Source organism: Aphelocoma coerulescens, chromosome 3 (genome assembly GCF_041296385.1).
Source record: "Aphelocoma coerulescens isolate FSJ_1873_10779 chromosome 3, UR_Acoe_1.0, whole genome shotgun sequence".
In the NCBI taxonomy this organism is placed as follows: domain Eukaryota; kingdom Metazoa; phylum Chordata; class Aves; order Passeriformes; family Corvidae; genus Aphelocoma; species Aphelocoma coerulescens.
Window position 1 is genome coordinate 54,069,261 of NC_091016.1, and position 16,306 is coordinate 54,085,566.

Sequence of the window (16,306 nt, forward strand, 5' to 3'; positions counted from 1 at the left end):
ATCAGAAGCTTTCTGTTAGGCTTAACATTAAATGATTTAAAACCTTACCTTGCAAAGTCAGTTTTGTCTTTGGTATTTTACAAATTATTTGAACTTGTTCATACATTGTCATCTTAAGTTTTTGTTTTTTTCAGTTATGACATCCAGGTTTCTTTGAATTTTGGCAGTGGTTAGGATGTGATCCACTGTTTTCAGCCACAAGACCCTGTTGTTTGCAGCCATTGCAAGGTTGTTCTTAGTTTGTTACAGAAATTTTGCACACCATTCATAAATAAATTTATCTTTTGACACTCAGTATAAAACGCAGCAACTGCTATATGGTGTGCGCAGGAGAGAGCCTGAGCCCTGGGCAAGGACGTAATAATAATGGTCTGGAGATTGGTTGCTTGGTTGATGCTGCCAGTGGCCTGCTGACCTTCACAGCTAATGGCAAGGAACTAGGCACGTACTATCAGGTAAGGATTTTTTGATGATGTCTTGCAGTGGGAAGGGGGAAAACAGAATCTTCGGCCTGCATCATTAGAGGCTTTAATACAAGATTGTAGGAAAAAGTAATCATCACTGTTATGGGAATAATTTTTCCCTTTGTTTGATTTAGGTTGAACCAAGTACGAAGTTGTTTCCTGCTGTATTTGCTCAAGCTACAAGCCCCAATGTTTTCCAGTTTGAATTGGGAAGAATAAAGGTAAATAATGCTTGGTTTTATGCAGGTTTAGGGCTAATAAATTGTATCAAATAAGTTTATTTTATGTTTGCCATTTATTTCCTGCAATGTATTCTTGGTATTGGACACATTTTTATGATTCCAAGTGTTTGCATTATTGCTATTTTTATTCTTAACTCAGTTTTATATACTTGATGAATTTAAAATACAGTACATTGAATAAGAAGGGTTGAAAGTGATTAGAATTTTCTGAATCTCATCCTTCACAATGAAATAAAATCCCTGGGGTTGGTAAGGCAAATCTCTTAATTTTACAAACAGAGCATGGACGACTGGTGTATCTGAAGAATTTTGTTAGTGTTTTAAAATAATTTTAAAGTACATTCAGATAGAACACAAGAAAACTGAGCTGAATTTGCTACCTTGCTTTGGATACTTGGATGTATGAGAAATCAGAAGAGGTAAAAGAAAAGTAGAGTCTGAGGAAGTAACCAGATGTGGCGGTCAGGTTTCTATTTCAAATTTAGCTGCTCTTTAAAACCAAATATGGAGAATACTGTCTTGCTGCTAATCTTGCAACTGTTCCTAGCTTGTTTTAAAAACTAGTGGAAATGTTGATTTCCTTTTCTACTGTACTGTACTATATGTTGAGTGTATTTCTGGAAAAGAAATGCACTTTTTGGTAAAGATGGTGAAACTGATTGTCTCTTTCATTGGAATTTTCCAGAATGTAATGCCATTATCTGCTGGCTTATTCAAAAGTGAGCACAAAAACCCTGTGTCTCAATGTCCTCCACGTCTCCATGTCCAGTTTCTGACTCACGTGCTTTGGAGCCGAGTGCCGAACCACTTCTTGAAGGTGGATGTGTCTCGGATCAGTGAACGTCAAGGCTGGATGATACAGTGCCTGAATCCTTTGCAGTTCATGGCCCTTCATATTCCTGAGGAAAACAGGTTGGCATTTGTTTTGTACTGTATCAGAGTTATGTTGGGATTATGAACCTAGTCATGTAATGCCATCTTTGTAAGAAAGGCCCAAGGTCTTATCTGTATTTATATCACATGTAAGTGTAGACAGTGTGTTTTGATTTGACTAATCTTAAAAACTATCCTAATTTCCAGTGTTTTAAAATCTCCCTTCTTTTATTGTTTCCAACCCCTTCCAATTTCTCTCCAGACATGTTAATAGTATATACAGATTTGCAATGAAAATGAAAGAAACTCTGTTTATAAATTATTAAAGATAATCTGCAAAATAAGCAAAAATCTGGTTTTGTAGAGATTTTTAAAGATTTGTGACCAATTTAATTATTCCATTGCTTTAATTTTCCTAAATTTAATAAAAAAAATTGAAGAAATTTATGATTTCCTTTCCTGAGCATTTTGCCAGTGCTTAAACTGAAAACCAAAACTGAAAAGTTAGGTAAGATTTCCAAACAAAGATCCCCAACACTGAACCCCCTTCAAACGAACTGATCAGTCTGTTGCCACTTTGCAACCCCATATTTAAAACCAGGAATTGATATAAATATCTTAACCCAAACTAGTTTTAAAACCCTAATTTTCAGTTGCGTAAATTCTTGTTTATAGTATGAAGAAATGTTCTGTGTTAAGTAAATAATTTGGATTTTTTCCCCACTGAAAGTAGTTAAAGTAATGAATTTAGGAGTGACTTGAATAAATGTAAGATTAAGTTTTGTTACTAGTCCTTGATTTTTATGTTAACAGTGTTTCTCACATGAAAGCTGAAATGTGGAAAAAGCCTGATATTGTGCTAATATTATCCTTAAGGAGAAGTCTGAATCCCTTCAAAAGATATTTATGCATATGGGATTTACTATATTTTTTTTTCTTCTCTGCAGAACAATTGATATTTTAGAGCTGACAGAACAAGAAGAATTGCTGAAATTTCACTACCATACCCTCCGATTGTATTCAGCTGTTTGTGCTTTAGGCAACAACCGAGTGGCCCATGCTCTGTGTAGCCATGTGGATGAATCTCAGCTCCTCTATGCTATTGAGAATAAATACATGCCAGGATTATTACGTGCAGGATATTATGACTTACTCATTGACATCCATCTTAATACCTATGCAACTGCCAGGCTGATGATGAATAATGAATTTATAGTTCCAATGACAGATGAGACCAAGAGTATTACTTTGTTTCCTGATGAAAACAAAAAACACGGCCTTCCTGGTATAGGACTTAGCACTTCATTAAGGCCAAGAATGCAGTTTTCCTCTCCAAGTTTTGTAAGCATTAGCAGTGAATGCTTTCAGTTCAGTCCTGAATTCCCTCTGGAAATTTTGAAGGCCAAAACCATGGAGATGCTGACTGAAGCTGTCCAGGAGGGAGGCCTCCATGTCAGAGATCCAGTTGGAGGTTCTACAGAATTTCTGTTTGTCCCTCTCATCAAGCTCTTTTATACTCTTCTAATTATGGGAATCTTCCACAATGAGGATCTGAAACACATCTTGAAGTTGATTGAGCCCCGGGTTTTCAAAGAAGCAATGAGCCAGGAGGACGAAATTGATTTCTCAGAGAAGGAGTTCAGTTCAGGTGAGCTCAAGTCAGAAGAAGGAGAGGAAGAAAACAGAGAGGAGCAAATGCCAAAGGAAGGACTCCTTCAGATGAAACTTCCAGAACCTGTTAAATTACAGGTAAAAATACTGTTGTGATAGTGGTTGTTCCTGTTTTCTTCACATGGTAATTTGTCTTTCAAGGAATAAAGCATTTTGAAATTAAATTTTTTAGTTAAATAGAGAAGTAATTTCCTTACAGAAAATGAAAAGATTTAGTATCTATGACATAAACTTGCTCACCATAGATCAAACAACTATTAAAAGAATTACTTGCTCAATGCCATCAATATTGAATTCTTCATTTTTATGGATCCAAATAGAAAAGAAATTCCCTAGCAGAAAGAGGTAAATCCATTCTTTTATAACTTTAGTTATGTCTGAGGCACATTAATCTCTTGCAGATGCCAGATATTCCTGGTGTATGATTGCTTTACGTGTAGTAAATAACAGTATTAGGTATTCCAGATGCTTTATTTGATAGTAACTATTGCTGTAGGAAATCCAGCCTTACCTACATAATATGCAGAAGATATTTCTTAGTTTGCCAACTCACATCTCTTACAATACTGTCTTCTCAGATGTGTCATCTACTCCAGTACCTGTGTGACTGCCAAGTACGACACCGAATAGAAGCCATTGTAGCATTTTCTGATGATTTTGTGGCCAAGCTTCAAGAGAATCAACGCTTCCGGTACAATGAAGTGATGCAGGCCTTGAACATGTCTGCTGCTCTGACAGCTAGAAAAACAAAAGAATTTCGATCCCCTCCTCAAGAACAGGTACAGCTTACAATTTACAGTTTCTTTCTTGTTGCACTTTATGTGCTTTTTTGTGTTGCAGAGTTCTGTTAGATTTGAAAGTTTTTCCTTTTGGAGATCAGTAATTTGTCTTTTCTTTGTATTCTCTAAGATTAACATGCTGCTGAACTTTAAAGATGATAAAAATGATTGTCCTTGCCCTGAAGAAATTCGGGATCAACTCTTGGATTTCCATGAAGACCTAATGACACACTGTGGTAAGTCTTGTCACTGAATATTTTTACTTTTTAAATTATATTAGCTTTAGAAGCAATTTTTGTAAGTAATTTTATGTAAGAAACATAAACTGAATAGTCTGCAAATTACACTATAAAAATTATAAATATTATCAAATTAAGATAATTAACTTGTAGTCAAAACCAAGGAAATAGTCTTATTCTTATCTGGTCAAACTGTAAGGGAATGCTGTATGTTTTGCTTCATAAGCATCTGTTCTTCAGGCTGACAAAATCAGTTCCTTCATTCTCTCCTTATAGGGCAAGCAGTCCAGACACCAGTGGGTCATTGTTGGATGCTTTCCAGCTTTTCAGTATTTTTCTTGTATTTGGTAACAGGAAATGCAGATGAAATAAATAACTTAGATAAACATTTGGAAGGAAAACAAGCTTTATCTTTTTGATTTTTCCATTTTTCTTTAGTTGTTTTCCATCATTCTCCTCTGTTCAAATTATTTAACACAGTTTTTTTCATTACCTTTCTTTTCTTGTGGAGGAAAATCGGAATTTGCATAATCTACAAGTAGAAAATTAATTTTGTGGGTCAGAGGATGCATTATCATAGAGCAGAACTAATTACTCTATATATTGCAAAATAAGTAAAAGTTACCCATCCTAAGTCAATGTTTGCTTGTTTAGTCAGCCACCACTTAGGGATTCACGTTTTGTGGAATGCTTGAGAGACAATGTATTGAAAGTATGCAAATCAAAAAAGTACAGCTAGAGCTCAGGGAATAGTGCAAGTGTGGGAAGACACACATTTCATCTGGGTAATTTCAGACCATCTCTGTGTTCCAATTGATAAGACATTCCAGTGTCTTTACTGTTAATTAGTTTGGTTGAGGAGACTGCCATCCAAAACATTTTGTAATGTGATTTGGTGTGTAATATGAAGTTACTGTTGATCATTTTTTAGTTTAGCATCAATTGCTCTGTTACAACAAATTATAACAAAATAACTTTTAATAGAAATGGAATTGTACCTAAAGCAAAAAAATCAGACAACTAGGACCAAATGCAATAAATTGAGAAGACTGATGTTATGTCATGAAGAAACATCCTATAAAATTCAAGACTGCTAAAGAGCTTTCCACCAAACCCTTAACTTCAGAACTTGTTTTAGAAACTAAAAAATCCAGAAAATAGTTGAATGACATTTGTACTTGGACTTATTATTATTTATTACTTATTGTGAGTAATAGGTATGGGTCAGGATTTTTAATTCCTCTGCAATGTATGCATGAATCAATGAGTTTAAGAGAAATGAGCTGGTAGGAATCCCTTGAAGTTCAGCCCTGGAAAGTATAAAGTCTTGCACCTGGGGAGGAATAACCCCTGCAGCAAGGACAGGCTAGGGACCAAACTAAAAAGCAGTTTTGTAGAAAAGCTGGGCTCTTCAGTACAAGAGAGACATGGGCATACTGGAGTGAGGCCAGGGAGGAGTCATCAAAGATGGTTAAATTCTTGGGCCATCTTTTGTACAAGGAGAGAATGAGAGGACTGGGGTTGTTTAACTTGAAGAGGAAGCTCAAAAGGGGGATGGTATCAATGTATATAAAATACCTGTTGGGCAGGGGGAGTTTAGAAGTCTGAGGCAGACTTTCCTCAGAGATGTCTAGTGACACAAATTGAAAATCAGGAAATTCTACTTGTTTGTTACAGTTTGTTACTGTAGGGTGATGGAACTCAAGAACAGGTTGCTCACAGAGGTTGTGGAGTCTCTTCACCTTAGGAGATACTCAAAATTCACTGGACATGGTCCTGGGCAACCTGCTTAGTTGAACTTGTTTTGAGCTGGGAGCCTGAACTCTAAAGGCTCATTCCAAACTCAGCTGTTCTGTGATTCTGTGAATCCTCGAACTAATTGTTTTTGCTTTTTTGTAGCTTGTTATAGTAATGTCATGAAAGAGCACTGTATTATGAGGGTGGCTTCTTTCTTCTGACTGATCACTGGAAAGTATATTTGTTTTAACACTTGTACTTTCACTTCTTTTGTATGTTTAACCTAGAAATCTTTACTTGAACCACACTGTATCTCTAGGGACTATATCTACACTTCTGAGCTACATATGTCCAAAACATGGGCATCAGTGTTATTATGGCAAAATGCATACTGGGGGAAATATATTTTGTGTATGTTTTAGGTAAAGCACCACACAATTTATATGCTAAATTACTAAGATTATCTGATCCTTATCTGCACTTTCCTGCTTGGTACATATGCCTGTTCTATACTTGTTCCAAATGCTGCTTAAACGTGTCCCATATAAAACTCTCAGAGCAGAACAACAGTTCAGTTCAATTATGTTTGAACACACAAGATTTCTGTAGCTTGCTTAATTTTATTCTTTCACTACTTTGTGCATTTTTTTTTTTAAATTTCAGGAATTGAACTAGATGAAGATGGAACCTTGGATGGCAACAGTGATTCAACCATTAGGGGTCGCCTCCTATACCTTATGGAAAAAGTTACATATCTGAAGAAGAAACAAGCTGAGAAGACAGTTGATGATGATGATAAGACATCCTGTAAGCAAAATTAAATCAGTTTATTGCAACTTAATTCCAAAAGGCAAAAGAACCAGACCAGGAAGTTCTTCACACATTTTCAGCCAAAACAAGGTTTATTTTTAGTGAAGTATCTGTGCACCTTAAAGTTTGTAGTTTTACTAAAAACAGGGACAGATGAATTTATAGGCAGATTTGTTTCCCTGTGGGATGTAGTGGAAAATTTCGTCTACTGGCATTTTTGCCCGATATCCTTTGTTGACTCATACATTTTTCAGAATGTATCTTGCTTGTAGTAGAATTAGTGCAGACTTAATAATTGTAGCAAGGTCCTGATTTATGAGAACTTCCTCAGCTGCAGCAGCTTCAAATCAGTATTTGCATGAACATTACCATATGAAATAAAACTCTGCAATTAGACTGTAATTAGCAGAAGCCTTCCCACCCAACCTAAAATTCAAGATTTGCTGACTGTAACTGTTGTTCTGTAATTTTTTCTGATACTTTCTGCCTTTCTATCTTGAAAAGAATCACTGCCAGTGGCATCCTAGTTCTGCCGTTGGTGCCAACTGACTATTAAAATTTTATTTATCTTTTTATTTGTCAGTGTTGTTTTTATTTTTATCTATTTTTTCCTTTTTTGTGGTATGTGGCACTTTCAAATGTCCTTATTTTTTATGTGATAATTAGAGGCTAGGCCCGTGCAGAATCTGATGATGAATCTTTTCCTTTTTTTTTCTTGTAATAAGCATAAAAGCTCTATAAAACCTGATTTTCTCTCTGTCTTATATTAGTAGAAAGACTTATATTAAAAAAACAGACCCACAGGTAGGTGAAATGCAGTATTGCAGTTATCAAAATAGGAGCAATGTGATTGTCTGCTCCTGGGATTCTTTATTAAAAAAATCCCAAAAAACAAAAAACAGAACAAACAAACCCCACCCAAAAAACTTAGCATTGTGTCCCTTCTTGTTATTATATTCAGTCCTTCTGAAAATATCAGCCCAAACACATTTCATCTTTTTCCTTATTTCAAAAGTGTTTTTATTCTTAAAAAATGAATAAAATGACACTGTGTCAATGGAAACACCTATAGTACAGTGCCTGGACAGCAGCAACGAAATACATCTACTCTCTTTTCCCCTTTCCCTGTATTAGCACAAATTCTCTTCTTTGTTAAACATTCTCTCTTCTGTAAACTATTTCTCCAGTATCTTCCTGTAAGTACTTCTCTTTTTGTTTATTAGTTTGAGTTAACCTGGAATTATCTGAACTGCGATTATATAGGTTGTCTGTATTAACATATCTTTCCCAAACATACATATATCCCAACTAATAAAGATTATCAGTGACACCAGAAAATGCAGGTTTCTTGCTTCATTAGAGACTGAACTGGAAGTATGCAAATGATGATTTGCCATTTATTTGGTTGTAGTGTGTTTAGTTCTTTTGAAGGGCCTTTTTCTTTGGCAAAGGAATAAGTTGAATTATTTTGTCGTATATATTATAAAACTTTGAGTGGATACAGAGCTTAGACATGTAAATAAATAATATATCATTTGCATATACTACCTGTATAATTTTTCAGCCTTACTTCATAATAGGCTAAAATGCCCTCAGACCTATATTAATAGAAAAATGTTGAAAGCAATATACAGAAATAAATCTGGTGACTTTATGAACATCTAGTATGTCTTCACATTTTTTTTGTGTTTTCTTTAATTTTAAATATAGACTTTTGGTTTTGAGATATTCCTGCTTCTCTTGTGTGGTTTTTATTTTTCTTTGATAGTCTGCTAAAGAAGTACTGAGAAAAAGGTGCTTCTTTGGAATTGAATTCATTCCAATTCATGTTGCATAGTGAGTTCTGATGGACTAGCAGTAGGGAGATGAGCAATTCATGGTAATATTGTGATTTATTTATTTTCTTCACAGCTACTCTCCAGCAGTTGATTTCAGACACGATGGTGCGCTGGGCCCAGGAGTCAGTGATAGAAGACCCGGAGTTAGTGAGGGCCATGTTTGTATTGCTACATCGCCAGTATGATGGTATTGGTGGTCTGGTTCGAGCCCTACCAAAGACCTACACCATAAATAGCGTGTCTGTGGAAGACACCATCAATCTTCTGGCATCCCTTGGCCAAATCCGTTCCTTGCTTAGTGTCAGAATGGGGAAGGAAGAGGAGAAGCTTATGATTCGTGGATTAGGGTAAATAACGGGAGTGTAACTTCTCTTTATTTACAGACTTTTTTTGTGATTTGCTGTATGGTTACGGCCAAGGTTGTACACGATGCTTCAATCTGAATATGGATGTAAATGCAGACACTGCTATCAGTTGTATAGTATCCTCAGTTGTAAGAGAAAGCCTTTGCAGCATTATGTGTATCACTTGGGGGGAGAAGCAGTTGACATCTATAAGACTTCTGAGAAAAGTTGAAAACATGTATGTAATATTTTATGATATCAGAATCTATCTTGTTACTATATTTTAAATAGTATGGCTGTCAAGAATCCTGTCAAGAATACTATCCATTTTTTATGAATGCACTGACTATTTGCTCTTGACACATGCAATTTCCGTCAGCCGTCAGCTAATGGAGTTGTGGCTACCAAGTCTGTATATGTGCCATCTTTTTTATTGCACTAAATGTAGATGGTATGTTTGAGCTATGAAGTAGTTCACACAGTGTTATTCATCCGAGTTATATGATTCATAGTACTGCAGTATAGGCTAATAAAGACCTCATCTGGAAAAAACAGTAAAGCAAACATGATAGCCTCTAGCAGGAAAGAGGTTGGTTGGTTTTTTTTCTCTCACGTTTTTCAAAGTGATGTCTTTTGATATTAAGCATCAGCTGTGATCTATTGGAAATCTCCAGTCAGCAAGAGCTGTGAGAACCAAAGACAGCATTATAGAAAGAATGCCAGGAATGCAAGCAGAATCGAAGCTTTTGTTGTGTGAAATACACCTACTTCTTAGGTTGCCAGCAGATCTCATCAATGTTTCATGGTTGTTGCAATCTTTGGTGTACTCATGCTAAGGCTTTGGCAAAAGGGAGGGTCTGGCATCTGTCAAAGAGACACAAAGTACTGGCATTTCCAAATCTACCTTTTTATACAAATGGAAAATGTTTCATTTCATTTCAGTTTATGAAGTCTAAAAGGAGTGAGTGATTACTAGACTTGGTTTTCATGTTATGTTCTGTGTTTAGCTCTTACACATTTTTTTTCCTCAACATTTTCTACTGTGAATTAAGAACCAATATTTTCTGAATCTATTTAATGTTAGCAGTGTTTTTGCTGCTATGTAAAGCCTGGTGTAAGTTAAGCCAGTGTTCTCACTACCTCTTCCTGTCACCTTTATGGTAGTCTCTATAAGGTCCTGTTTAGCTTGTAGGTTATACAGCTGTGCTATTTGTACCTTCTGTAGGCTAATCTGAGCTCAAACACCTATTCAGAAAAGCCAGTTTTTCTGCTGTGAGTGGTATTCCTTTCTTTCAGCTGAGAAATGGAAGTGTTACTCATTGCTGCTTTAAAACTCAGTTTCCTCAGAAATGGTGTTAAGATTTTTTTTCCCTAAGGGAGATGTTTTATAGTACAGGTCACAGTTAAACAGAACACTGAAAGTAGATGTAATTTGCAAAGAAGGGCAATGTTGCTGGCCAGCCCTTCAGGTAACATTTTGACTTTCTGTACTGCTTTCTGTAAAAGAAAGCTGCTGCAGACAAATAAGAGTTTAGAATGTCTTGGAAGATTGATAGCATTGAGGTCTTTTTCCAAGCATGAAGCATTAGTGCCAAAAGAAGATGAGACTGCCTTTGGAGGCATGGCCTATCATCACTGATATGAAGTTTAGGTTTTAGGAGCAAAGTTACTGGGAGTCAAAAACTCTGATACTGTCAAATACTCTTCTTCACATCTCTTCTTTTAAAAGGTTGAATTTTGCTTGCCTGAGTGAAGGAGTTTTAGGTCAAGAAAAAAAAAGACTGTTTAAAATGTACAGTGAAATTTGCACAGTTGCCAACAGTATTTTCTGTAGTGACCTGCTAATCCTTTTCTCCCATGACCTAATTGCCTTCACAGTTCTTTATGGGTTGTATTTGATTTCAAGACTAATTACAGTATTTAGAAATTTAATTACTTTTTAAACCAGACATTTTTATTCGGTATACGATGTCAAAGAAAATATTGATATTATGATCTTAAGGACTCATTTTAAATATGAGAATCTGTTCTGATGAAATATGTAGAAGAGAAGAGTTCTGTTGAACAGTAACTCATGAGTAATATTTGTGGAGCTTCTAGTTTTGACGCTTAGAAAATCGCTGGATATCTCTTTCCCCTAGGATTTTTTTATTGCTTTTGATGGCAGATAGCAAATGTCTCAAGGTTTTAATAATCTAAAAAGGAACTCATAATACTGCGTAATTGAATTTAAAATTTAAAATAATATAACAGTTTTGATGATGCCCTTGTCAGAACATAATGTTAGATCTGAATGGAATTTCTAATGAAAAAAGAAGAGTCTCCTAATCCAGTGTAATCAAGGGGTAATTAGTGCAGTAACTATAATACGGAAGAAGAAAGGCCATGTTCCTCCACAATGTGCATAGAAAAATAGACAGGAGAGATTGAAACTCAATGGAAAAAAGTCCCTGAGGTAGTTTTTTACTTCAGGAGGTGGTGAAGAATTGTGCAGTAAATCAGCTTTGCAAATTACATAATAGGTAAACTACTGGTCCATAACAATTTTTTTATTTCGTTTTCCTGTAGAGACATCATGAATAATAAAGTATTTTACCAACATCCAAATCTCATGAGAGCTTTAGGTATGCATGAGACTGTCATGGAAGTGATGGTAAATGTGCTTGGTGGAGGAGAATCCAAGGTAAAGCAATTCACTGTTAGAAGGAAGAAAGTTTAGAATAGAACTGTTCAAAGCTTTTTCCTATAAGGCACTGAGCTGTCACTGGAGATACTGGGATCACAATCTCTTACTAATTTCCATTAACATAATAGTTGATTAAGTTTTTTAGAAGAATCTGTCCTTCCATTCCAGAGGAGGGTATTATTAACATTGTAATTTCAGATGCTTTAAAGAAAAAACTGTAGCATTTTCTATACTTACTATGTTTTAAAGGGGAGATCTTTTTATTAACTAATTAAAAAAACAATTCAGTATTAGTCTATGAAACTGAGTACTCACTTTCTTTCATGTTTGAATCTAGAATCTGTGGGTGATCTCAGCTTTAGTTTTTAAAGCTTACACCTTGATCTTTGAGGCTTAAGGTGTTACTAGCTACCTGAGCAAGCCCTGTTGATTCCAGTGAGAAACCTAAGCAGTTAACTTTCCTGATGGGCAAGGAGTACAACACCTACATATTAGTATGTTAAAAGGCTTTACATAAATGGTCCTTTGCATGTTATATGTCTGTCTTAGAGTTTGAACTTGACTCTGTTTTTATTTGCTTCTTAGGAAATTGCTTTCCCAAAGATGGTGGCAAACTGCTGTCGTTTTCTATGTTATTTTTGCCGCATCAGCAGGCAGAATCAAAAAGCTATGTTTGATCATCTTAGCTATTTATTGGAAAACAGCAGTGTTGGCCTTGGTAAGTATTAAAATAAAATTTAAAACTTCCTGCTGATTTATATATGAAACCACCAGTATTTTTCTGCATCACTCTGTTTACTCACTCTATATTCAAGTTTCTACTTTTTCCAGTGCAAAATATCTTCATTAACTGTATTTCTAACTCCAAACAACTCCCCTGACAGTAGCATTAAGTTGAGCTAATTTAGTATACTTTGTAGTATATGCCTGAACATTCAGAGAGACTTAGTGGTTAGTAGCTCATTTTGAGGAACAGAATATATTCCTGTTTTGACAAAGAGAATCATTAATATATTTTGGCAGCATTTCATTAAGGCTTACCTCTCACTGCTGAAGCATGCACCCCTACACTCTTTTATGTATGCTGGTCAATGTACACCTATGGCAGTGGGAGAAATACAGAACTCATTTCTGTGATTAGATGCATGGTTAGATGCCCAGAAATGAACCTTGAAACTTTTTTAACATGTTTGCTTTCCTTTTCTTGGCTGAAATGTTGTAGAGGAAATACATTTATCCTTATTTTAGTACTTGAAATTGACAATATATAAGTATTTAGGAACGACCATGATATTTTTTTTAATGATCAAAAATGTGTTAATGTAAAGGCATAGGACAGAAGCATAAACTCAAAATGTTTTTGAAGAGGAAGTGCCCAAATCAAATGTATTTGGATGTCAATATGAAAACCTTAGATTTTTCTAATGCTATATTTACCGCCATTTTTAAAAGAAACACACAACTTACAATCTTATGTTTTAAAGCTTAAAGATATTTTCTATTTCAATGGATTTGGTGGCATGTCCATGTATTAGACATAAAATCTTTACTGCACTTTCCTCAAAACAAAGTTTTGTCAGTTAGGAAAATTAGAATGTGATCTTAAAACTAAGTATGTGATGAGAACAGGCATGTGTAAGACAAGTTGTTTCTAGCTTGAACATTTATATTGTTTTTTCATTTCATATCAGTATCAAATTTAATTCAAGTGCATGATGATATTTTAAACTGAGAAGTATAAATGATATATTTATAATCATGTGCTAACTAATGACAAAATGCTGCCTCTTATTAAGAAAAATGGTAACGCATTTCCTGAGAATTTGTTGAGTTTTATTAAATTGCTGTTAAATCTAAATGTTATTTTAACAGCCTCTCCCTCTATGCGAGGATCAACTCCTTTAGATGTTGCTGCAGCGTCTGTAATGGATAACAATGAACTTGCTCTGGCTTTAAGGGAGCCTGATCTGGAGAAGGTTGGTAGCTTCTTCATCAAATTTTTTTCTTCCTGTGTAGAGAGGAGAAGATACCTGTTTCTTGGAGTAAGCAAAATCCAAGATTATATGGCAGTTTCTGGTACTTTTCAAGGGGAAGACTGAGAATCTGGTTGGTTGTTCTTTCTGCTGGTCCGAAAAATTGAACTGAGGTTGTGGTGATGACACATACAGTTGTAGCCAAAAGGAATAGCTTCAAGGGCAGCTCTTGATTTTGCAGTAGTGGAGTCCATACCCAACAGAACTTTGTTGCTAAAATCTTTCTTTGTTGTTCTTTTGAATGGTGACATGCAATGGTGACATAATACAGTAGGGGTTACTAGGAGCTTTGTGCCAACTTGTTACAACATATGACAAATCTTCATAGAGATATCTGTCTATATCTGTTGTATTTTCCCCTAACATTTAAACCTGTTTCAGAAAAGTTTGACAAAATTTGGATTAATTACACTAAAGAATAAAATACAATAAAGAATAAAAAAGAGAACCTGTAACAATTGTGTAGTATATGTAAATTGTTGCTGCAAGAAGGAATAGAATAATAGTTACTCTGTCAGTAGTGGATAAAAAAAGCAGGTTAAGTAATGGAAAGACAGATTCAAGGTAGTCATTAAAAACTCTTTCTTAAGAAAAGCAAGACAGAGGAATTGCAGTATCCAATTTGTTTTTGAAGACCTCAGATTCTGGAGATGATTTAATCTTCATAGGAAAACATCTGTCAGGAGTAATATAAGTGCAGATGTTCCTTTCTTGGACTAGGAAGATGGACCATATGTGTTTAAAAGCACATTTTCAGTATTACCATTCTTATAAGTGCTCGGCAAGAAGAAGCCATCCAGACTGGCTCAAGGCTGTGCTTACAGTTCTTACAGGTCAGAAAGGAAAGGGCCAACTAAAAACTACTACTGAGCCTATAGTTCTGAATTACAGGGAGCGTTACTGCTGTGTGTTTAAAAAAGAAAGGGAAAAAAAAAGCAAGTGAAAATGAATGGTTAAAATAAAAGAGTAGAGCTATTATTCTTTATAAAAGAAAAGATATGTTTTCGATTATGGATGGTGTGTAGTTGGGGAATATTGCAAAATTGACTAATTTGTAACACTCAAAGTTGCAAGAGAAATGAGAGAACAGATAGCAAAGCATAATTCTAGAGAGATAAATGATGGAATTGAGAAAAGTAGGTCTTGCAGTTCATGGCAAGAGTAGGAGAAGACTGGAAAAGTGAACTAAGTGCGCTTCTGATTTGCCCGAAGCATGATATGGTTTTGTCAGGGATAAGAGATTGTGGACACCATATCCTGACAACGTAAAGGATGCTTCCCTTTGAAGCTGCACTTTTCTTTTTCACAATTATTATCTTTTTTATTTTACCTTGCTTTTAGGTGGTTCGCTACTTGGCTGGATGTGGATTGCAGAGCTGTCCTCTGTTGATTTGTAAGGGCTACCCAGACATCGGATGGAATCCAGTTGAAGGAGAACGATATTTGGATTTTCTTCGTTTTGCTGTTTTTTGCAATGGTAGAGTAGAAGCCTAAACATTTTATAACTTCCTCTAATATCCAAATAAGTTTGTAATTTTAAATAGTAATACAAGCCAACTTGCTAAGTTACTGTAAATTAAAAGAACTTGCAGAAAGAGTAGAATTGTTTAAGACACACATTAACTTATATGACTTGTGAAATGGGCATCTAGGGTCCTGTGAACCTGTGCCCCATTTTTTGGATCCAGCTTTAGGTTTTGAAATGCCCACATCTCCTTTGGAAGTAGAGCAGAGAGTCCTAAATCTTTTTGTGATAAATTCAGGCTAGATACAGAGCCAAACCCCTATCGGTTTATGAAGATTTAGATAGTCCAGTTTTAGTGTTCGGCAATTATACTGGTCCCCTCATTAACCCTTGCACTTGACTGAATCTTTTCCAAAATTCAGTAGTTTCAGTGATGCTTTAAACATCCTTTACTACATAGTTAAGTCCTTGGCTTTATTTAATTTTGAATTAAAACACGTTTTATTTTATACACGTTTTTTATTTTAGTGCAGTAATAGAGGTGCATGTGTGTTTATGTAACTTTGATATTTAAAGAGTTTTGTAGTTTCTATGCATTCTGCTCTTTTGTGTCCCTTTCTCTGATTGTATTTCAGAACTCTTTTTGATATAATCTTATATCTTGATATTTGTTCTGTGTGGTAGGAGAGAGTGTGGAGGAGAATGCTAATGTTGTAGTCAGACTGCTTATTCGCCGACCGGAGTGTTTTGGTCCAGCTCTAAGAGGAGAAGGAGGCAATGGGTTGCTTGCTGCCATGGAGGAGGCAATACAAATATCAGAAGATCCAACAAGAGATGGACCTTCCCCAAGTAATGGATCTAGTAAAACCCTGTAGGTGCAGTAGAATTGCTTACATTGCCATAATATTTGTTTATTTGTTTTGTAATCTTAGATGTGAAATTACCTTTTTGTTTTAACACAGGAATTACCAGTTGATTCTTCCTTGGATTCTGTGTAGGGCAGAGATTTATCTTTTGCTAAACAGTGCTTCCTCTGCACTGTTAATTTAAGTAACTCTCTCTAAATGTTAAGACATCTCTAGAATTCTGTTTGTTCTTTTTCATTCCATTAAGAGTCAGTCCACT

The 16,306-nt window shown here is 35.4% G+C and overlaps 1 protein-coding gene across 5 annotated transcripts in view; it reads left to right on the top strand.

The window, feature by feature from the left end:
- Positions 1-16,306, top strand: part of RYR2 (ryanodine receptor 2) — a 392,986-nt gene that overhangs the window by 253,614 nt on the left and 123,066 nt on the right. For all 5 annotated transcript variants that reach the window (XM_069010345.1, XM_069010346.1, XM_069010347.1 and 2 more), the window contains 13 exons: positions 296-455; positions 599-685; positions 1,392-1,618; positions 2,527-3,328; positions 3,829-4,029; positions 4,160-4,265; positions 6,669-6,812; positions 8,727-9,000; positions 11,566-11,680; positions 12,269-12,401; positions 13,556-13,659; positions 15,058-15,193; positions 15,866-16,052. In XM_069010345.1, coding sequence (XP_068866446.1) covers positions 296-455; positions 599-685; positions 1,392-1,618; positions 2,527-3,328; positions 3,829-4,029; positions 4,160-4,265; positions 6,669-6,812; positions 8,727-9,000; positions 11,566-11,680; positions 12,269-12,401; positions 13,556-13,659; positions 15,058-15,193; positions 15,866-16,052 — 2,676 coding nt within the window. The remainder of the gene's footprint in view (positions 1-295; positions 456-598; positions 686-1,391; positions 1,619-2,526; positions 3,329-3,828; positions 4,030-4,159; positions 4,266-6,668; positions 6,813-8,726; positions 9,001-11,565; positions 11,681-12,268; positions 12,402-13,555; positions 13,660-15,057; positions 15,194-15,865; positions 16,053-16,306) is intronic.